Genomic DNA, 24,142 nt, shown 5'->3' on the forward strand with positions numbered 1-24,142 from the left:
TTTTTTAAATCCAACAAAAGTGCATCTGTTAATCGAATCACCTGTACGAAGTTCCTGCCCATTTGAATTTTATACAGATGAAAGGGCAAATCCAAATGTTAAAAAAGTTCTAAACTTTGTTCTATTGATGACCTAAAAGAGCATCAGTATTTTATACCATTTGAAGATTTACACTAACCATCTTTCTTCTTAATGGCAGATCCATTCTCTTCAGAGTTCTTTTCTTACATTTAAATGGCATGGGTAGACAGCATTTTTTCCCCCCAACTTAATTTCAAAAATGCAGTCATTATATTTTTCACATCAAAGGCTTTCAAAGCAAATGCTAATTGCTTTCAAGTCCAAAAATCTATCTTGAAATGAATACTATTTAAAGCTTCACAACCTAGCAGTAACCTTCTCTGTGCTACCATCTAGTAAAAATAAAGAAGGTTATCAGCAACCTATAAAGCCTTTTCCATTCAATTTTTCTGTGTACACAAAGGGAATTTTTTTAGGTATACCAGACTGGATGAAGAATTAACTGAAAATATATTCATATTGTATTAAGCCCAAGCCTTCCCATCACTTCAGATACTTATACTAATCAATGAATAGCACATTTAAAAGAGCAAGGCATTAAAATTTTTCTCATACATAGGTCTTTTAGACAGAATGATCCCTCTATAAATTGAATGGCACGTCTTAACATAAGAGTATAACACATTTCGCCAAGAACTCGATCTATGAAGAATGCTATTTTTTAATGATTCAAAATCTTTCCAAGATAGAAAATATTAAATTTATTATCTCCATACAAAATTTTTAGCTTATAAAATAAGATTAACATCTGACAAAAACATTTTCACTTATAAGATATTTTTACACAATATATACCAATATAAAATATCTAGAAACTAACACAAAAGAAAACTTTTTAACACATACCTAACAAAATATAATTACAAGATTTATCAGAAAACTAAATAAGCTTTAATCAAATACATATAAAACTATAACATGGCTAAATAATTTAAAATTATGCTTACCGTTAGTATGCGCTTCAAGAGTACCAGAAATTCTTTTTGAGTAAATGTTTGGTCTAATATAGAGATCCTTCACCTTTGGATTACCCTTGTTTGAGCTCAGAACTAAAGTGTCTTGTTTCACGATACCTTCTTTCTCTTTTTCTTCAGCCTCTCTTGTTTTATATTTTTTCTGAACTTCTTTAATAAGTCTATGTGCTGTATTTAAATTTGAACATGGAGCAGATATTTCTCCAGGTTCTTTTGAATTTGTGCTTCGGTATGTGCTAAAATTGAAAAAGATTTTACTTATGTACAAACCGTTATATAATTTAAAATTATTTTAATTCTCCAATATCCTACCAAATAAATATATATAGAGAGATAATACAAAAATTTATACATGTGAAGCATGTCAGTAATAACAATCTTAATATGGAGACACCACAGTAAAGAGACATGCATTTTAATTATACCAGAAATTTACACTGGAATACATATTATTTTTCTCAAGAAAAGTTTTAAAAAAATCACTAAATGTATTACAATGTATCCTTTGTTTAAAATCAAAAATATCATTAAATTTTCTGTAATATCAAATGGTCAATATTCGGAATTGCTTCTGGCAGCCACTGAAATTAGAAACATTCCCAAATTAAATGTTACCCAATAGTTACTATTTCAAGAGAGAAGAGAAACAAGCCAAAGTAAAAACAAACTTAGCAAAGCAACAAGTTTATGTTTGACATATATTTCAACCAACACTCTATCAATTTCATGGGCAAACAGGGATAGGTCCCCTTCATCAGGAGCAAAGAAATCTGCAATGAAGGGAACTTCTTTTGGGAATGAATGCAATTATGGCTTTCCTTTCGCTGCAGATTTCATAGCTCCTGATGAAGATTGACCTGTACCTATTCACTATTAAAATTTATAGTCTTGACTAAAATCTACATTAAACATAAGGTTGTTACTTTACTAATTTTATATAAATTACTACTTCAGTTTTTCTCTTGAACAAATTATTAAAATTTGAACCTTCTAGAGAACAGCAAGCAGTGAAATCTTTTTTAATTTGCAGGATTGGTTCTACTGATTTGCATACTCAAAACATTAAATGAGTGTGAAGCATGTCAAATGGCACAATACAAGATACAGCAGAAAAGTATGACACTACTTACATGTGTATTTATTGAAATTAATTAGTTTGAGCTTATAAAGAAAACAGTTTTGTTATTACTTTATATCCTCTTAAGAGATTTTTGACCCCTGGAACGACTGAAAGTACAATGAGAATTTGTCATCTAATCTCACATTAAGACACAATAACACACCGAATAAATATTCATACAGAATTTTTCTGCTGCCAAAATTATTCAAAAACCTTTTCCATTGGAGAATTGGATTTTCTAGAGGCATTTCAAATTCAAAAAAATCTTTCTGTTCTAGTTAACGATATTAACTCCAATCCAACTTTGCCTTCGGCCTTTAAAGAAATTATGTTTCAGTTCTGGTTTCGCCAACAGATGGCACCACTTGCTTATTCCTATCCAGTCTTTCTTATCTAATCATTATTTCCTACCTTGTTCATTTGCGGTTTTGCAGCTGAGGATGGTGGTGCGGTAAAACCATCGAAACTAGTCCTGCGAAAATTTTGAAAATATAACGCTGGTTTTTGTTGTTTGACTTCTGAATTAGTATTTATTCGGCGTGTTATTGCGTCTTAATTATAGAAGCCCCAAACAGGCTTATTTTTTGTTTTCTTTTTTCCATGTGGTTTTCGTCGTGTTGCATTTGTATGTGTTTCGGAGCCAAAAACGGCTTACTTTTTGCTTCCTTTTTTGCACGTAGTATGGCTGCCATTTTGTGATAGCATGGGTTTCGGCAAGTACATTTTTGCTATTTTAAAGTTCTGTTTATGTTTCGTATATTTGGATATTGTGCTTTGCTTGTCTGATTTCATGCATTTTGGTTACAAATGTTTTGATTTCTATTCGTTTCAGTGAGGGATTTTTCTGCTGTTTTGTGTGTGCTTTATTATTTATTATTGCTTAGTTAATTTAGTTTGATTTTCTGCATATTTTATCATGCCTTCATCTATTAATCGTTTCACTAAATTCCGCCTGAAACGGCAAAAATTCCTGAATCATCTTGACTTTTTACTTAAATGCAAAAAATTGATCCCCAATTTTATTCAAATCAAATCTAATCAAAAACCTTCCAGTCGCGTTTCAAGAATTCTGTTAAATTGCAAGCTTGCCTTACTTCGGTCCATCATAAGGGATACACACCAACAATTGTCCAAAATTGAACATGAACTCGATAAGCTTCATCTGGAACTCTCTAATTCATATCCAAAATTCACTGCCCTTGAACAAAAGTCTTGGTAGAACGGAGAATGCAGTTAACCGTCATAAAAACACCCTTGCAGTAAATTCGAAAAAATTCTTTTACAGTCTTCCAGTTCAATTAGCTCGAAAAAACCTTCCCATTGTAAACATAAAGCCAATAGTTAATATTTCTAATGTTAGTCTTTCAGAAGAACAAGAGAGAATTCTAAAATATAATTTTAACTTCTCAGAAACTTGTAAACCCTCGATTCCAAAGATTTTGGCTCCTACCGAAAAAGCTTTCAAGTTCAGTAAAGTTTCAGATTCACAGAAAGAAATGATTAGGCATCTTATCGCTCTTAATGTGAAATTCAATGATAAACCTTTGAAACCATATCTAACTGTGAGAGAAAGAGCTGCAATGCGTAAAATTCATTCTAACCCGGATATTATCATTTTAAAAGCCGACAAAGGTGGCCAGATAGTCGTCATGGATAAGAACACTTACATGAATGGTGTCACTAAACTCTTAAACGAAGGACCATATATATAATCCAATCCCTAAAGATCCTTCACCTTCGGACTTGTCAAAAATAAAAACTGTGATCAAATCTTCACAAATCATTTCAAGCAACTTAAAATATTGGCTTATCCCATCTGTTGCGAATTGTGCCAGATTATATGCTCTTCCTCAAATTCATAAAAGTGATATTCCTTTTCGCCCTATTGTATCAAATTTAGGTACTGCCTCGTATCCATTAGCTAAATATTTAGTTTCTAGATTTTCAACTCTATTAGACAATAACAGTTACACCATAAAAAATTCAATAGAGTTTGTAAAAAAGGTTAAAAACATTTCTCCTATAAATTTACCCATAGTTTCTTTTGATGTAAAATCATTACTCACCAATGTTCCAGTGGAGGGTGCATTAAGATGTCTAGAAACCAGACTTTGCGAATTTCATTTCTCTTGCATCGAAATTGATGAGCTAATTTCTCTCTGTTTGAAACAAACACATTTTGTTTCCCAAAATAAATATTACAAGCAAACTGAGGGATTAGCCATGGGAAGCACCCTCAGTCCTATCCTGGCTGATATCTACAGGCATTATTATGAATGAAAATTGTTTGAAACTTCAAACTTCCCGGCATGGTTCCGCTACGTAGACGATACTTTTACCCTGTTTGAAGGTAATAAATATGATTTAAATAAAGTTCTTTCAACAATGAATTCTATTCATCCTGCTATCCAGTTCACTTTTGAACTTGAGACTTTCAATTCTCTTCCATTTCTCAACATTCTGGTCACACGTAACACATCCAACTTCAGTACTACGGTTTACCGTAAACCTTCACTGGTTTGCCCTCCACCACACTTTAAATCATGTCATCCGACTAAACAAAAGTTAGCTTCATTTTATTCCTATGTTTTCCATGCTCTTCAAGTTTGCTCTCCTCCAAACTAGCCCTTGATGAAGAACTAAATTACCATATTTGACAGCATATAAGAGACTCCCTTATTTAGACGGCGACATACAAGGAAAAAAAGTTTCAATAGCGTGGTTTCTTTTAGTTCTCACGTTTCGTAAAAGCCAAATAAACAATTATTGAATGCAATTACCTTCACCTATAAGACTGTGTCCTTCACGTATAAGACGCAGGTAACTTTTTTGAGACCAAATTTAGGAAAAAAAGTGCATCTTATATGCCGTCAAATATGGTATTTAAAAGCAATAGCTACTGACAGGGGCTTTTCACCCAACATTATTAATCAAGCAGTCAAAAAATTCTCATCTCAACATACTAAAAGAAACACTCTTGTTTAGGAGATTATAAAAATTCTGTTGTCATTCCCTTCCTTCCATCAATTAGCTATAAAGTTGCACATATTTTGCAGAAATTTAACTTCGGGTTGTGTATTCTCCAATCAATAAAATTCCGAGTTCCATACTCAAGGACCCCATTCCAGATATGAATTCCTGGGGTATTTATAGGATTCCTTGCCAGTGTGGTTTAATTTACATTGGCAAAACTAAGAGAGCCTTAAAATTTCGTGTCAAGGAACATGAAGTATATGTTAGAAAAAAGAAACACAGAAGTCTTCTGTTGCTCAACATTGCTGGTCTGAAAATTACACTTTCAATTTTTCTGCTGCCAAAATTATTCAAAAAACATCTTCCATTGGAAAATTGGATTTTCTAGAGGCATTTCACATTTAAAAAAAAATCTTTCTGTTCTAGTTATCGATCCTAATTCCAATCCATCTTTGGCTTCGGCCTTTAAAGAAATTATGTTTTAGTTCTGGTTTCATCAACAGATGGCGCCACTTGCTTATTCCTGTCCAAGCTTTCTTATCTTATCTAATCATTTTTTCCTATCTTGTTCATTTGCGGTTTTGCAGCTGAGGATGTTGTTTCGGTAAAACCATCGAAACTAGTCCTGTGAAAATTTTGAAAATATAACACTGATTTTTGTTGTTTGACTTCTGAATTAGTACCTAATCTCAAATTAATAATGATTTAAGTTTAATAATCTATAATAGTTTATAATTATCTAAGTTTTAATATACCATGCCTTTTAACAAAGAGCAATTTTTTTCTTCAAAATTTCACAGGAATCACTAGGGCAATTTTTGACGCTATCTCAAACTCTCACAGTTCCATGAAAATACGTAGCGTATTCAGAAACTAAGTACCGTTTCATTCTAGCGCCGTCGCAGCGCTGTGGTAGGCGTCCCGCGCTTGCGCACTAGTCTTTCTTGTTCACTGACTTTCAATTGTTGCCATTTTGGTTGCTCTATGTTGTGTTTTCAGTTTGCTGGGCACATTAAAAATGTTTAAGACAATTAGTTCTCCCGCTGACTGTGAGATTCGTGCCACGATTAAAATTTTGAACGCGACGAATGTTAAACCGGCTGAAATTTATCGTCAAGTGACAGAAGTTTACGGTGAATACGCGATAAGTGATGGAATGGTGAGAATGCTTAATGCAGGTCGAACAAATGTCCACGCCGAGGCTCAGAGTGGTTGGCCTTCTGTTGTCACTGATGATTTGGTAACGAAAGTTGATGAAGCAATTCATGAGAACAGACGCTTCACAATGTCAACTCTTTCAGAGGCATTTCCACAAATTTCACGTACTGTTTTGTTCGAAATTGTGTCTGACCGCTTGAATTATGACAAACTGTGTTCCCGATGGGTTCCAAAAATGCTCACTGATGTTCACAAAACAAAGCGACTTGGTAGTGCCCTGACATTTCTCACGCGGTACAGTGATGAGGGAGAAAACATTTTAAACCAAATTGTGACAGGTGATGAAACTTGGGTGTGTCATTTCACCCCAGAATCGAAACAACAATCGATGGAGTGGAGACACACTCATTCTCCGAAAAAACAAAAGTTCAAAGTGACAATGTCATCACAAAAAATCATGTGCACTGTGTTCTGGGATAGGAAAGGCATTTTGCTTACTGAATTTCTTCCCAGAGGTGAAACCATTAATGCGGCACGATATTGTGAGACTTTAACAAAACTAAGGCGTGCCATTCAAAACAAACAAAGAGGAATGCTCAGTAAAAGAATTGTGTTGCTCTATGACAATGCTTGGCCCCATACTGCTGGTGTCACTCAATCGTTAATTCGAAAGTTTCATTGGCAGCAGTTCGATCACCCGCCGTACAGCCCGGACTTGGCGCCGTCCGACTATCACTTGTTCCTGCACATAAAGCGTGAGTTTGGTAGCAAGCGCTTTGGATCTGACGATGACACGAAAAATGCTGTGGAGTCATGGTTATCGAAACTGGTGGGAAGTTTCTCTGACAATGGTATACAAAAACTGGTCACCCGCTATGACAAGTGTTTGATCATTGGCGGAAACTATGTTGAAAAATAGTTTAAGACATGTATTTTCATGTAAAAATAAAATTGGATTCGAAAAAATTGTTTTACTATTTTTCCCCCAAAACCGTACTTAGTTTCCGAATACGCCTCGTACCATAAGTACCAAAATTAGCAACTTTTTTCATTACTTCAATTTTGATTCTTCAGAGTTGGTAACATACATTATTTATGCTTTAAAAACTAATCAGTCTTTTAGAAGGTCAATTATTAATAGTGCAATTGCAACTTTGCATTTTCTGAAATTCTATGCATAAGACGATTAAAATACAACTTTACGATTCTCACAAGTTTTTTAATGCTTTGAAGTTTCCATATAATTTATTTGTGAACAAAATAAATTATGTATTAATTAATGCAAGTAATACAAATTTTCTTCAATTTTAAATTGAACTATTACATATTGGAATTATGCACAGCAAAAATAAGTTAAAATTTCCTTCATATATTTGACAGTGCCAATAAATTATAGTCTTACTTCTGAATCATTTAAAACATCTAACTGAACACTCACTCTTTTTTAATCATATGCATAAATCTACAATAGTTATCACACATTTATATTTAAAAATTACATTTTCATGTTGACATTTACTCTATTTTTAAATTCTGTACATGTCATTAATTAACTGGAATAATTAAACTGTGGCAAAAAGAGGGGCAAACGTTTATTTTCTTAAAGAAGTATACGTTCTACACTGTCATTATGTCCTAAGGGGGCAAGAAAACCTCATTATATATTACAGAGACCAATTGCTTGCATTGCCGATTCTGAATAACACAAGCCTCTCTCAATAGGTAACTTATAAATAATAATAAAACCAAAGCAAGAAAATCCCAGCTTTCTCTGCCATTGTCTATACTTTTCAAATTACTGAACTTTTATATCTTAAAATAAAATCCTTTCAATAAATATCATAAATTCATTCTTCTGATATGATGATTAGTGTTACAATGAATCATTAAAAAAGATTTGGAAAATGAATTTGATATTTGAAAGGGAAAACAAAATGGAATGAATTCCAAGAAGAGACGGCAAGTTCCTTAATTTTTTATTTGACTGTTACATTTTAAAAATAAGTGTCCTCTTTTTGCTTTAGTTTAAACATAAATAAAGTATTAATTTAGAAGTCAAACAACAAAAATCAGCATTATGTTTTCAAATTTTCACAGGAATAGTTTCGATGGTTTTACCGAACTATTATTCTCAGCTGCAAAAGCGCAAATGAAGGAGATCAGATATAGTGATTAGATAAGAAAGACTGGACAGGACTTAGGCTACTGGTGCCATATGTTGATGAAACGAGAACTAAAACAATTTCCTTTAAGGCTGAAGGCAAAGATGGACTGATATTAGTGTCGTTAACTAGAACAGAAAAAATGACTGCCTCATATTCGCTAGCTAAATATTTAGTTTCTATATTTTCAACTCTATTAGACAATAACATTTACACCAAAAAAACAAATCAACAGAGTTTGTAAAAAAGTCAAAAGCATTTCTCCTAGAAATGTACTCATGGTTTCTTTTGATGTAAAATCATTATTCTCCAATGTTCCAGTGGAGGGTGCATTAAGATGTCTAGAAACCAGACTTCGTGAGTTTCATTTCCCTTGCATTGAAATTGATGAGCTAATTTCCCCCACTCAGTTTGAAAGAAACACATTTTGTTTTCCAAAATATGTATTACAAGTAAACTAAGGTATTGACCATGGAAGGCCAGCTCAGTCCCATCCTGGCTCATATCTAAAGGCATTAATATAAAACAAAATTATTTGAAACTTTAAACTTCCCGGTACGGTTTCGCTACGTAGATGATACTTTTGCCCTGTTCGAAGGTAATAAAAATGATTTAAATAAAGTTCTTTCAACAATGAATTACACTGATCTTGCTATACAGTTCACTTTTGAACTTCAGACATGCAATTCTCTTCCGTTCCTCGACATTCTGATCACACGAAACACATTCAACTTCAGTACTACGGCTTACCATAAACCGTCATCGGTTTACCTTCCTTCCATCACACTTCAAATCATGTCATCCGACTAAACAAAAGTTAGTTTCATTTTATTCCTATGTTTTCCATGCACTTCAAGTTTGCTCTTCCAAACTGTCTCTTGATGAAGAACTAAATTATTCTAAAGCAGAAGCTACTGATAGGAGCTTTTCACCCAAAATTATTAATCAAGCAGTTAAAAAATTCTCATCTCAACACAACAAATGGCACACTCTTGTTTTAGGAGATTATAAGAATTCTGTTATCATTTCCATCTTTCCATCAATTAGCAATAAAATTGCACATATTTTACAGAAATTTAACTTTCGGGTCGTTTATTCACCCATGAATAAAATTCAGAGTTCCATACTCATGGACCTCATTCCGGATATGAATTCCTGGGGTATTAACAGGATTTTTGCCAGTGTGGTTTAACTTGGACTGGCCAAACTAAAAGAGCCTTAAAATTTAATGTTAAGGAATATGAGGAATATGTTAGTAAAAAGGAAACACAGAAGTCTTCCGATGTCCAGCATTGTTGATCCGAAAATCACACCTTCAATTTTTCTGTAGCCAAAATTATTCAAAAACATCTTCCATTGGTAAAAGTTAGATTTTTTAGAGGCATTTCACATTGAAAAAAAATCTTTCTGTTCTAGCTAATGACCCTAATTCCAATCTATCTTTGCCTGCAGCCTTTAAGGAAATTGTTTTAATTCTCGTTCTTGTTCATTTGCACTTTTGCAGCTCAGGATAATGGTTTGGTAAAACCATTGAAACTAGTGCGGTGAAAATTTGAAAAACATAACGATGATTTTTGTTGTTTGACTTCTAAATTAAAAATTTTTCGGCATGTTATTGTATGTTAAAAAATAAAGTAGTTTAAATAACACAGCACGACACAATAATTCTATTATTATACTATATCAGTTTCTTAAACTGTGGGTTGGCAAAAATTTTAGCAGTTTTGATTTCAATAACTTATAATTTTACAGTTACCAAATATTTTTACACAATGTATCTGAAAGTAGATAAAGATAAAATAGTACAGAAAAAGAAAAAAAAAAAAGAAACATTGCGACGCATTCTTTTCATAATATAATCGTTCATTTCGTTGCTTTGCATACGACACTGTCATTTCGTCTGTTACTTATTTAAAATTTTCGCATTGTTCAATGTCTTAAAATTAGAAATTAAAGATAATGACCTAAAACTGCAATAGTTATGAGGTCCCACAAATTTTTCATAAATATTATGGGGGTTCTTGAGGTCGCAAAAAAAAAAAAGAAAGAAAGAAAGAAAAATCTGTGATAAAAAGGGGTGACTGAAAAATGTGTAAGAAGCCCTGTACCTAGATAATTCACAAAATACATTTTTAAAATGTTAAATGCATGAAAAATTATCAAGGTTTTTTTTTTACTTACACTTCCTATTAAAAAATTATTTTACGATAACTAATTTTGCAAATAAATCATGCATAATTTTAAGTAGTTTTTTGCATTATAAGGAATGATGAAGCATGCAAACTTACATTTCTTTTAAAAATGTTGCCTCAGGATTAGGGAATAAATTGCCTTCATTGCGTCCCAGAGCAGATCCTGGGTGAAAGAAGTTTATACGAAGATAGGTAAAATCACCTTCAATGGACTGACTGATATTCTACAAATTAAAAACACAAATAATATATTCTTCAGCAAATAAAAATCAAATCTATCTAGTTTTAATGAAATAAATTATTAAAATATTCCAAGCTTTAAAATATTTCAGCAATTCAGATTTCACACTTTTCCAAGCAAAATACTGATAAAGAAAAAGGGTACTTATGTATTATCCCATTGGCCATGAAACTGTCACCAAGCAGTACAATTCAGCACAAATTATGGATAAGCGTGACAGCACAACACACTGACAAGTTCTGTGCTCTTGTCGAAAGTAATCCCAAATGATTCCCAATAAACTATTTTTTGTTTTGATGAACAAGGATATAAATTAACAGTTACTGCTTTTTCTTGCATTGTGGAAAATAGAAGAGGCAGAAAGGAGATTTAAGTTTGGGACCTGCCTTATGTTATGCTTCAAAGTTATAGGATCCTAACATTAAACAGGAGTGTGCACTAATAGGAATGATATCATACTTTAAACAAATAAAATGGCAATGCAACATGAAAAAATTCTGATGTGTACAACACATGACTTCCTTGTACGGAATATTAAATTATATGCATTTTTTCTTACATTTCATTTACACTTATTGGACTGAATTAAATTTACATCATCGACAGTGCATAAGCCCCAACAGAATAAATACTATATATACATAAAAATTTTAATAACAAAAAATTCATGTTTTTTTTTTTTTTAACCATAGCGACATTCTGGCACTAGGTTCACTTAACAATGTTATATTTCGTTCATATTATAACTCAGAATGCTCAAAATTTATATCATTTGAAGAATTATCTAATCGTTGCCACATGTTCTATGCAAATACTATAATAAATCTAGAATGATGTATAAAAGAAATTAAGCAAACAAAACAAAAAAGAAATAGTTTTTCACAGACGATTCAGTATTTCTCATTCAATTAATCCAGTTCTCATTTTGCGACAAGGCAAAAATACATAAAAACTCAAAATATCTATATTAAAAATTACGAGGTAAATCCTTAACACTTACTTCCTCGAAAACATTCCAGAAAGGATTAAGCACGATTTAATTCGCAATAATAAATGAAGGCGTTATTTTTGTTGTGTCGAAGCTTAGTTTCTCTAGATTAGCAACAAATCTGTTATTCTGCAGAGTTTCAAATGTAAATAAACATGGCCGCTTTCGCAAAAATAATTAGCCTTGGCCGCACTCAAACAACTTTTAAATTGTTGATAATTATACAAATATTGCTTGCAGATTTACTAAAGATGTAAAAACCTTAACCGGAAGATAAGAACAACATAATTCAATCATTTTTATAGCAAAAAACGCACAAGTTGCAAACATATAAGAATAAAGAAACTGCGATCAATGAGCCGAGTAACAGAGTGAATATATATATATTCATGCACTTCTAGTGTGGCCGATTGCAACCAAAATAGGAGGTGCACATCTACATGTTATAGCAGTCCTATATACAAAATTTCAACGTTCTGAGGCTACTCGTCTTTGAGTTATGTGAGATACATACATACGCATGTACGCATAGATGCCACGAAAAATTCTCTTCAGAATCAATTTTAACTTAGTTTTATAATTTTGTCGAGGAAAAAGAGTCCTTTATTCTGTCCTTATGTACAGATGCCACGCAAAAACATTAAACTGAATTCGATAGCGGTCAAACCGAATATTTTTGTTGACATACGATATCCAAAATTTTTCGTGATTACAATACTTCCTTTTTACTTCGTACAAGGAAGTAAAAATGTGCCAAGAAATTATCCATTCAAAAAGGAATATGTCTGAGGATTGCAGAATCATATTTGGTCACACAGTTGGTTGAGCGTATTAACATATGTTAGAAAACAGCAGATGAATACAATTGGCAAAACAACAACAAACTGGAATAATTACCTTCATTAAATCTGTACGAATTGCACTCAAGACAGAACTTCAAGTAAAATAGAAAGATACTTTTTTAAATGCCTTTAGCAGATTTTGGATGCCAAAATAACTGGCGCAGTTATTAATGAATGGCTTTGTGAGTTAATCTAAAAGTTCGAATGAATATTTATACAAGTTTCTTTTTATGTACTAAATTTGTAATTTATATCTGACACTTAAATTAAATAGTGTAATTACTTCAGAATTCTGCAAGAACGACTAGTGCAACTTGGGTTGGGGACCTTTCCCAATTTTCATGTCACTGCGATAATACAAGTACCAAAAAAATAATTATTTATTGAATAACTAAACAATATAATGCTTTTAGAACATAATTTTTAGACATTGTTAAACCAAATTCTTTAAAAAGCAATCAGCACATAATACAAAAAATTAATATTTCATTTATACATACCTTTATAGTAGAAATATGAAAAGGAACATTCACTCCGAAAAGTGGCAGAATGACAGTTTCATATTTCTTATCTAATAAAAAGGGGAAAAAGTTACAGTATATAACTGTTACAAAAATGTTATTTTATAACTAAGCTTAATAATGGATAAAAAAGAAGCAACACAGAAGCTATTAAATCCAAGACTACACACATCTACATCTGTCGAGGAACTTTGTTTTAAAATATTCCCCTCCCCCCCAACTTAAACAATATTTTATTGCAATCACCCGAGTTAACTCAGATACAACCAAACTAAATTATTTCTGGGTACCAGAGTAAATACTTTCCAAGAATTTTTTTTCCAGCTATACCCAACCGAGATAACTCAGACAGTTTTTAGTTGCAGAATTTACAATAATAAAAAATAATTTATTGAATTTAAAAAATCTGGAAGCTTTCAGATTTTATATAATGGCCAAAGAGACATTTTTTTTTCATTTAGACATACATAAATATACATTTTGAGATAATTTGGGCCAGTGCCCCTCTGCTCTTAAAAGCAGCTTCCCAGGCAGCACGTCTCCAAAAATATACGTATAATTTTGGTGAAATAAGGGTATGGTATTTTTTGCACGTTACTTTTACGAAATTTATACGAATGAAAAAGGCTGAAGTTACTGTTAACTCTTGATCGTTATTTTCCACACGTTATTTTTACGAAAATTATACGAATCCGAATGTACTGATAAAACTACCGCCATGATGGTATATTTTATTCGTCACTTTTACGGATATTATACGAATCCGAATGTTCTGAAAGAAACTACTGCCTTTATGGTATATTTCATTCGTCACTTTTACGGATATTATACGAAGTCTAAAAAGAATGAAAATGAAGTTTATTAATTCAAAATATTTAGTGTATTTCTGGCATTTCACTTTGTTTTCCTTGTCCACGAACATGAAAAAAGGGGCATTCATATATGAGGCTAAAATTTTTCTATAAATTTTAACATGTGAGCTAAATCTTTACGTGCATTTTTGCAAAAAATTATATTTTCTTAATTCAAACATCTTCAAAATAACTTATTTATTTTCTTATATCAAATTTGTTATTTTTATTCATATCAACCCTTAGATTAATTATCCATATCAACACTTATATTAATTTACACAATTTAATTTCTTTTATGAAAATCCTATTACCCATTTAACTGGAATAAGCTGTATATTAAATTTGTGTACTTACTGAGTTTGGTACAATACTCTCCTTATTTTATTTAGCAAATGTGGGCAATTGAATTGGAATAAGACTAGCAAATCTTTCATGTCGAGGAATAGAATAATAAATACAGCAGAAGATGCTCGAAAACGTTTAACTTCTTGAACAATAGTTTAATGTAGATCAAAGGATCATTAATTATAATCAAAGATATACTAATATTTTTATTTAATAATAATAATAATAACTACGAAATTGCATGCTGAATCCTGATATTTTACATATATTTCAGTTCCTTTAATCTTTGTTATAAAAATCATATGAGACTAATTTTTTTAAATTTTGTTTAATGTACGGAAAAAATGATATAGCGATTTTAATAATTTTTATATGAGGAAAAAATTAATAAATAATGTAAATAAGTAATTACATTATATTTTATATTTTTCCTAAAAGAGTTAAAGACATTCTTAATATGGAGATCTACAGAATAAGTACAAGGGTCCAGTTAAATGAACTCAAAATTTGCATAGTTAATTTTACGCTATAAAAATTAACCGGATTTACGATTATACACTGAGCATGCGCATATACAGACATTTCTATTTTTCGTAGAAAAATTTAATTATTACCTTAATACAGAGATGCTGTGAATATAAATTTATATAATGCAAAAGTAAGTTTATTTCATATGCTAATTTAGAGGCTTTCTTAATATGTTTAATTATAAAGAAAAAAAAAGCGTTGCAATTCTTGTTCACTGACCAATGGCAAAGCAGACACTTTCTACTTCCGGTTGTGGCGGGATATTTGTGAAGTCAGCACTCAGCAATGGCGGTCGAAAAGAATGGTAAAGTCGCAAAGAATACTGTTTATTCGTGGATTGGCGTTTGTGACTGAATCCATGGAAGTTACTAATTATTTGAAGAAAATAAGTGAATATTTTATATTTTTAGTGTTTAATACTCGTACTTTTTTCACCTCTATAAAATTTTATAAATAGCGTCTGTGTAGGAAATGTGATTTTCTATGTGTTGTTCTTTTGTGTACGTGCCTAATGATTCATTTTCAGGATTTGGTACTGTTAAATTTTGCACTAGTCTGTTTCTTACTGTTTGTGTCACTCCTTTTTGTATGTGTCTCACCTTTTTATAGTTATATTATTTTTACTCAAACGTTTTAATATTTATCTTAAAGCATACTGTAATTAAGCAGGAAATAGCTTTTAATGGAAAAAGAAAGGCAATATTAACATGACTAATTGTTCAGAAATCTGTTATGGAAATATTATCTACCTTATGCCAAAAAATAAAGCATGTAACTTTCATTTATTTATGAAATTCAAAATTTTTTATTTGCTTAGTGTTTTCCCTAAAAATAATTTAATTTCTTATTTTTGAATTTAGTTTTATAAATTTGCTTTAATATATAATCTTTAACTCAAAAATATTGTGCTATTAAAAAAGGAAACTTTATGCCATAGAAACACAGGTACTTTGTTCCAAATCTGTGTTCATTTTTTTTTATATATATACTGAATTTTTATACACTAGTAATTACTGAAATATATCCTTTCATGAATAATAAGTAAGTCCTAAGTCCTTTCATGAATGCATTTCTTTTTTGTTTGTTTGATTTTGTTGTTTTAAAAGATCTGCCATAGTTAAAGAAAGAAAATAAAGTAAGAATGCTTTACTTTCAGTTTTGAATAAATTTATTACTATTTACTGCAGCTTCAAGTTTTTCTAAACATAATTTTCAAAGTCAAAACTTGATAGTTATGTTGATTATTAGACTTGCATGATAAAATTTATTGAAAAATTAGTATTTGATCTCAAATACCTTAAATTATTTGAATTATATTTTACAAAATCATGTATTTTGATATAACTAGATAGTTAAAAAAATTTAAATTGTAAATGTGCAGAAATGCTTATATAAAACCAAGAAATTGTTTATATTTTTGTTGCTTTTTCCCTTGTAAATTAATTATATATATATATTACAGTCTGGGGAGTCAGCACCCTGCTGAATTGTAGTAAACGAGACGTCCAATCTACTAGACCATCAAAGATGCAGATTTGGATTTTCTATTTCTAGTTATTGAAATCATAATGGTATGTTTGTTTAAATTAGTACTGTTTATGAATGTGATAAAAATAAATTCTGATAAGATAAGAAATGATTTATTTTCTATTAATTATGAACTGTAAATAATGTAGCCAATTTTCTTCATAGTATTTACTAAACATTTTTTTTTTTTTTTTTTAAATATAAAAAAGGGAGGTAGTCTTATTTATACAATTCTTGCAGAGATACAAAGAAATAAAACATTTCAGGAATTTTCACTCAGTATATCTTGATGTGTAAAATCGTGTTGTTCAATGCCATATTACTTTTTCACAGGAAAGTAATTTTATTGATCTAACATCTGCATAAATCAAACTTTTTTAAGAATGATTACAGTTTCTAAACTTTTTTAAGAATGATTACAGTTTCTAAGCTAACTTAAAATTTTCAGATTTAGAAAATGTATGTTTAATGTAGCATTAGTTTTCCATGGAATAGAAAAGGTTTTCAAAATGTTCAGTTGTTAGAGGGAAATAATATAAATGAGATTGTCCTGATACAGTTTCAGCTGGAAATGAAACTGAATTTTTGGATACTGAAGATTTCATTTAAGAATTCTAATAAAACTGATTAATGTAAATCCTCTGCATTTAAGAATTCTAATAAAACTGATTAATGTAAATCCTCTGCATTTAAGAATTCTAATGAAACTGAATAATGTAAATCCTATGATTCATGTAGGTATTCTTCTGTTATCAGGAGATTCAGAAATGTGTGTTTATATGCATGCATTTTTAAATGTAGGTGCTCGTGTGTGCATGTGTATATTCTTTATGTATGTATGTGTATACTTATACACATATATGCGCATACATGCATATACACATGCTTACATATCTACAGTGGAACCCCGAGATACGAGTTTAATTCGTTCCAGCATTCAACTGGTATAGCGAATTTCTAGTATCTAGAAACAAGCTTCCCCATTGAAAATAATGGAAATTCAGTTAACCCGTTCCACACCCCAAAAAATATCAACATTTTAATATCAAGTCAATTTTTCCTAATAAATAACACTGGTAAATAATATAACAATAGTTTAACTTTGTTACCAACATTTTAACTCAATCTCATTAATCCACACCAACAACAGCTTCTCAACATCTAGGAGTACTTTTATGGTGCTTGGAAGCTACGATAATTCCTTTGGCTACATCAGGTTTCTTAATTTCTTCCTGCTTCTTCAGAATAGTATAGATTTTCGATGTTGAAAGGCCGCAAGTCTTCGCCAATTCCGTCACCATGCTTATGTTTATCTACGATTTCTTTCTTGATATCAACGGCCATGGCCTCCTTATTTTTCTTTGCAGCACTATCTGAGGCAACAATCTTCTTGTGAGCATCTTGAAATAATTATTTTCACGTTAAATGTCAAAACAATTAACTTGCAAGTACACAAACACGTACATAAAAGAACACTGAGCGATCTGACGAGGGAAATCCCCGAGTTGAGCCGGATAGGGAAATGACGCCATCCATACCAACAGCCTGGCTCATTGCTCGTTACTCAAATTAATCTCGTATTTTGCTCATACTTTCCTCGTATCTCGAGGTTTCATTGTACATTTCTGAATCCCGTAATAATAACGGAGGAGTACCTTAGCCAGTATTGCAACAGAGCTAGAATGAATTATTGTGTTAAATATGTGGAAATTGCATGCTTAAAGTACTGTTATTTTCTAAAAATATTATGTATGTCTATTTTTTGCAAGAAGAAAAAATGGCTAAAAGCTGTTAATTTAGTCGTAATTTAATAGTCCAAAGGGGCTTTGTCCCTAAAGAACTATTGTTTTTGTTTTGCATTGGTTCACTATAAATATCTGTTTCACGTTTCAAACTGTTCCTACCAAATGTTAGAGTCCCTAGTGTGGGATTAATACTCTCTATCTTAGTGCCCTCTATAACCTATGTTAGGGTTAACCTGTATAACCTACAAGGATTGCCAGTTTAATGTTAATTGTTAATGACATGTATATGTTTATGAAGTATTCTGTTATATGTATATAGTGTTGTGATTAGTTTTCTGCTTACTCTTTATTTAAGAAAAAGTTATCTGTAAGAAAGCGAATATTCTTTACTATATGTAGGAGTAAATTTGAAAAGGGTAATGAAATATAATTAATACAAAATTAAGTTTTTTCTCATGTACTTAAATACAAACAAAGCCATTAAAGACTTTCTCAAGCTTGCAGTTCTAAACAAATCTTAAGTATTTTTCACTTGAAATTATAGGCACTGTGTAAGGTATATAATTGAAGCTTACTGTCTGATAGTATGAAATTAAATTTTTAATTACTGAAATGTAAATTTTTAAATATGAAATACTCGGTGCATTTTATATGCATCTTTTAATACTTCAACTATATTTAAAAACTGAAAACATCTGAAGTGTGAAATTATTACAAATTTTTCTTTTTCTTGTTTAGGAGCTGTTCTCAAAACATAGGGTGACAAAGAATTCACTGTTACAAAAATCGAGCTGGATATTAAAGACAGCGAACTATAGAACAAATATGGCGAAGCTGCATGAAGTCTACGTTGAATTTTTTTTTTTTTTTTGAAAAAAATATGCTCTTCAGATTTAATGTTAGTTTTTATTGTTTAACAGTAATTGCAGTTTTTGAATACCTGTAAAATAAACCTAATTCTTAAATTAATTTCATGTGTATTTCTTTTGCAAGTATTACAGTTCATAATACTTCAAACAACTTGAAATTTTATACTTGTTAATTTATGTGGGATATGTTCATAATAATTTTATAATTTAAATAACTCATTGTCATCATATCAGCATAATCTAAAATGCACAGCATTTGACAACAAATTAATAAAAAATTAGCCAACTTCTAATTGCTTTTGTCCAGTTGCCTCTTTTTAAATCATTTAATACTATAAAGCTATTTGATGAAAAAAATAATTGGTATGTCCACATCAACATGCACATTTATAATGATGTTATAGAAAAAGTCACGAGATAAATATTAAAAAATTCAATATTCCTAAGAAAATTAACTTTTTGAAATTTTATCTGGTATATAAGATAAAATAAAGAACATATTTAGGTAATTTTGAATTTGCATAATTTTACGAACGTATGTATGAAATTAACAGTTACATTGTAAAAGGGAACTTTTTAAAAATACCTCAATAAAGCATTTCTTTTGTAGAGGTGAACTTTTAGTACTGATCTAATATATTTATAAGATTTTAAACTGAGAAAGACAACAATAATAGATTACAATACATTGCAAGATTGACTGATAAATGTAAAATTTTTACATATCATAATTATGTGTGTAATTAAAACAGAAGCTACTCGATTAACTTGCATGTAAATTAATATTTTCTTTAACATGTTTGGGATAAACTGAATTTTAATAAATAAATATGTATATATTTGTGTATTATCTGAAGATATGAATGAAATATTTGTGACATTAAACATTCATCTTCAAGGAAAATAACAAAGTCAACTTGGTAAACTATTGGAAAAGGTAAGTTTTCTACAATTTCCTGGTCTATATTTAACAATTTTAAAATTTAGCACACTCATTCAAATAATCTAAACGTATGATGTTTTCTTTTGTGCTACATTCGTTTACTGAATTTGTTAATTAACTATATTGTACTTTAGATAGAAATTAACGTAGATATTCCTTGTATTTTACGGTATAAAAACTTATATATTTGATAATAATTGACCTAAATCTTCCCTATGTTTACTTTGCATATATGAATGACTTTGGTAAAAATTTAGTCCGATGTCTTCTCCTCTTTACTGTGTAAAGTGCTCCAATTATCTATTTACTGCATTTTTCGTAAAATGTGCTTATTTTAATCTCTTATTTTTTATATAAATCTATGCAAAAATGTTCTGCATATTATGATTAAAAGATAAAATTAATTTAATATCAAATTTTTACATATCCACCTTTTAGGTATGTACAGCAATATGGAATATATATAACTGGAAAATTTAAATGCAAAAAAATTAATTTCTATTCAAAAATTGCATAACACTAAAAGGCTGAAAATCGCTTAATATTTCATTTAAAAGTGACTACAAAATATGCAATAAATTTTGTAAACCTGAGTTCTATGTTTTAAATCAATTAATGCTATCATTCATTTACATGGCATAAGAAAATGTCCTTTGGAAAAGCAAATAATTTATTTAAAGTGTTATTTAGTAAACAACTGTTTGCTACAGTTGTTTACTAAATTTAAATTTATGAAATGAATTTAGTAAACAAAAATGCAAATGAACGATAGCATTAATTGATTTAAAACACAGAATTGATGTTTACGAAATTTATTGCATATTTTGTAGTCACTTTGAAATGAAATATTAAAAGTAATTTTCAGCCTTTAAGTGTTACATAATTTTTTAATAGAATTTTTTTTTTTTTTTTTTTTTTTTTGCGCATTTACTAGTGCATTTAAATTTTTCAGTTATATATATTCCATATTGCTGTACATAACTAAAATGCAGATATGTAAGAATTTGATATAAAAATTATTTTACCTTTTAATCATAGCATAGAGAAAGTTTTTGCATAGATTTATATAAAAAATACGAGATTAAAATAAGTACATTTTATGAAAAATGCAGTGAAAAGGTAATTGGAGATTTAAAAAATGTGCATCTATACACAGTAAAGTGGAGAATACATTGGATTAAATTTTTACCAGTCATTCGCATATGCAAAGAAAACATAGGGAAGATTTAGGTCAATTACTATCAAATATATACGTTTTTGTACCGTAAATTACGGGAAATATATACGTTAATTTCTATCAAATATATACGTTTTTGTACCGTAAAATACAGAAAATATCTACCTTAATTTTTACGTAATATATACGTTTATATACAGCAAAAAATCGGGGAAATTTAAGTAAATTTTTACTAAATATATACGCATACGTGAAGCAAAAAATTGAGATTTACGTATATGCGATAAATATACGTAAATTTTTACTAAAAATATACGTAAATCCCTGAAATTTACGTATATTATACGTAAAAGTAGCGAATGAACAGTAGTCTCTCGCGTAAATATACCTAAATTTTACGTAAAAGTTACGTATAGTATAATGTAAAAATATACGTAAATATTTAGTAATTGCCACTGGACACTTTTTATGATATTTTTACGTTCAACTTGGACGTTTTTTATACGAAAGGCCATTCGTAAATTGCACGTATTTTTCTCGTGCAATTTACGAATGCATGCTGCCTGGGTTATCTTTAGAATTTCCAATATACAGTCTCGTGCGAGGGACATAAAAATATTTTATTCGACACAGTGTGTAGCAACTGCTTACTTTGAAATTGCCGAGTTTCTTCATAAAATATATGTAAAAGATAATAAACAATAAATTCATAATTCAAGATTTGGGCTTCAAGGCTCATACTCAGGTTAGAATTACGTTATTCAAAATTTGATGGTTCTAGTTATTGTTTTTTCACAATGCAATAAACATACATACATACATACATGCAGATTCTTCACTACTTAATTTCTTTAAATACAATACTGGGCGATAATATTTCAGGTTCAACAATTTAAAAGTGAAACAGCCGCTTATAGTGGTTTGAAGTTTTAAGATTAATAGCCCTTCTGGGGTTTAAAAATAAAAAAAATAAAAAAAAAAGAGGGGGGGGAGAGAAAATAGACCACTTTCTCAATTTTTATTCATATTAGAAGGTTGAATTAACTATCATTTTTGGTTAAATTATTCAAAAACTACCTACCTTATTTATTTTGTCTAATGTAACATCCTTTACTGATTAATTTTAACAATTTTTCTTAGATGTGTATTTTGCTGAGAAGGATGCTATATAAGGATACTGATAAATTCCCTTGATGATTTAAGCACTTAGTACATTAGATGTTCAACAAAATGAATGAATGTAAAAAATAAGCAAATGGCTATTTCACATAGCAGTTATTAAGCAAGGAAAAAATGTTAAAATTATTTGTTTTTAAAATGTCATCAAAATTACATTCCTGATGAGTCAGAATGGGATTCCTTCCCTAGAAACAAAATTTTTTATAAACAAATTTTCGTGCACTTTTTGATTAAGCAAATTTTTTAAAAAATAAAACCTTTACTGTTTATTAAATCTCATTAATTTTAATTTGTGGCATACATATTTTAAACACTAAAAGAGTAAGTAGGAAAGTGAATACGTGATTTTTACTACAGTTTACAAATCTTTTTGTAACAATTTCTTTCTTTCCCTCTTTCTTTTTTTTAATATTTAAAAAAAAAAAAATTTTTTTTTTAATACCTCTACTTTTTATCGGAAAGTGATGCCCAACAGTATCTAGCAATGCTCCAGATGAAGTTTTCAAAATGCATGTTATGTATCCAAAGGTAAAAATGGTTGCAAATTATTCCTGTTATGGAAAAACTATTAAATTAAAATTATACAGTATTTTCTTAGCACCTGACATTTCCCTTTTTAGCTTATGTTAGCTAATAATATGCTGAGATGTGTTACAGAGAGGTCACAATACCATCATTAAACTGTTAACAACTATTACAGCATTGCTCAATTAATGACACAGTTTAAGATATTACAGTTCACACAGTAGTTGAATAGTTAAGGAATTGAATACTAGTAATTTTATCTGGGCTCAAACCCAGAGAAACGGCAGGCTTTTTTTTTTTGTGTGTGTGTGTGTGTGTGTGTGCGTGTGTAGATTTCATTTTCCTCATGTGCAACATGAATATGATCAATTTCTCAGAAAAATACTCTATGAAGGCATATGTCCTTCACGTGCTTCACAATACCTAACTTACAAATCTTATGTTTTGAAGCAAATCAAAAGTATAATTCTCTTTAACACGCAAATGATTTAAAAAAAAAATCCAGTTATAGACGATACTGGATGCGTACTAAATTAGAGTTCTATGTATATGGTGAAAACAAAATCCATGCAATTCACTTTACTCATTATTCTGGTTTGCTGCTAGGAGCCTCTACTGCAATATCAATAGAATCAAAATACCAACTCAGATGATATGAGGTAAATCTGAGATTCATTATTTTAATATGCAGTGCATCATACTTTGTATTTCTCTGCTTTGCTTCTTGCTTTTTAGCTACATAGTATGTTAATGAAATATACACAAAGCTGCTCCTTTAAACTTGTTATACACAGGTATGTAATATTTCTCACCATGTGTTTAAGTTTAATTTTTTCTATCTCTGGAAAAGTTTTCGCTATAAAATTGTCCATGTTTAATTTTATCTCCCAACCAAGCATGGAAAGAGCAAATAAACTACTTACCAACAAAAATTTTAAGTTCTTTCAGTTCAGGTTCTTTCGGGAGTTGCCCAACTGACTTATATGATATATTAGACTTGCGGACCCTACAATTTAAAAAATTGTTAATTCTATCTAACTATAATGAAAACAAATATTAAGAAGCTAATGTAACAATCATTTTAAAATAATACATAGATTGCTTTTCCCCTGCATTACACTCTACATATTATTAATATATAATATAAATATAATACAAATTTGTAATTGAAAAGATTCATTTCAATTTAATAGTAATT

The 24,142-nt window shown here is 30.1% G+C and overlaps 1 protein-coding gene across 1 annotated transcript in view; it reads right to left on the bottom strand.

The window, feature by feature from the left end:
- Positions 1 to 24,142, bottom strand: part of dre4 (SPT16 homolog, facilitates chromatin remodeling subunit dre4) — a 122,529-nt gene that overhangs the window by 36,231 nt on the left and 62,156 nt on the right. Inside the window, exons 14-17 of the mRNA XM_085825766.1 lie at positions 23,868 to 23,950; positions 13,232 to 13,302; positions 10,757 to 10,884; positions 1,029 to 1,291 (exon numbers count right to left, since the gene is read on the bottom strand). Coding sequence (XP_085681892.1) covers positions 1,029 to 1,291; positions 10,757 to 10,884; positions 13,232 to 13,302; positions 23,868 to 23,950 — 545 coding nt within the window. The remainder of the gene's footprint in view (positions 1 to 1,028; positions 1,292 to 10,756; positions 10,885 to 13,231; positions 13,303 to 23,867; positions 23,951 to 24,142) is intronic.

The sequence above is a fragment of the Stegodyphus dumicola genome, chromosome 10, assembly GCF_044657685.1.
Source record: "Stegodyphus dumicola isolate Sdum_Otavi_A_Nest chromosome 10, ASM4465768v1".
Taxonomy (NCBI): domain Eukaryota; kingdom Metazoa; phylum Arthropoda; class Arachnida; order Araneae; family Eresidae; genus Stegodyphus; species Stegodyphus dumicola.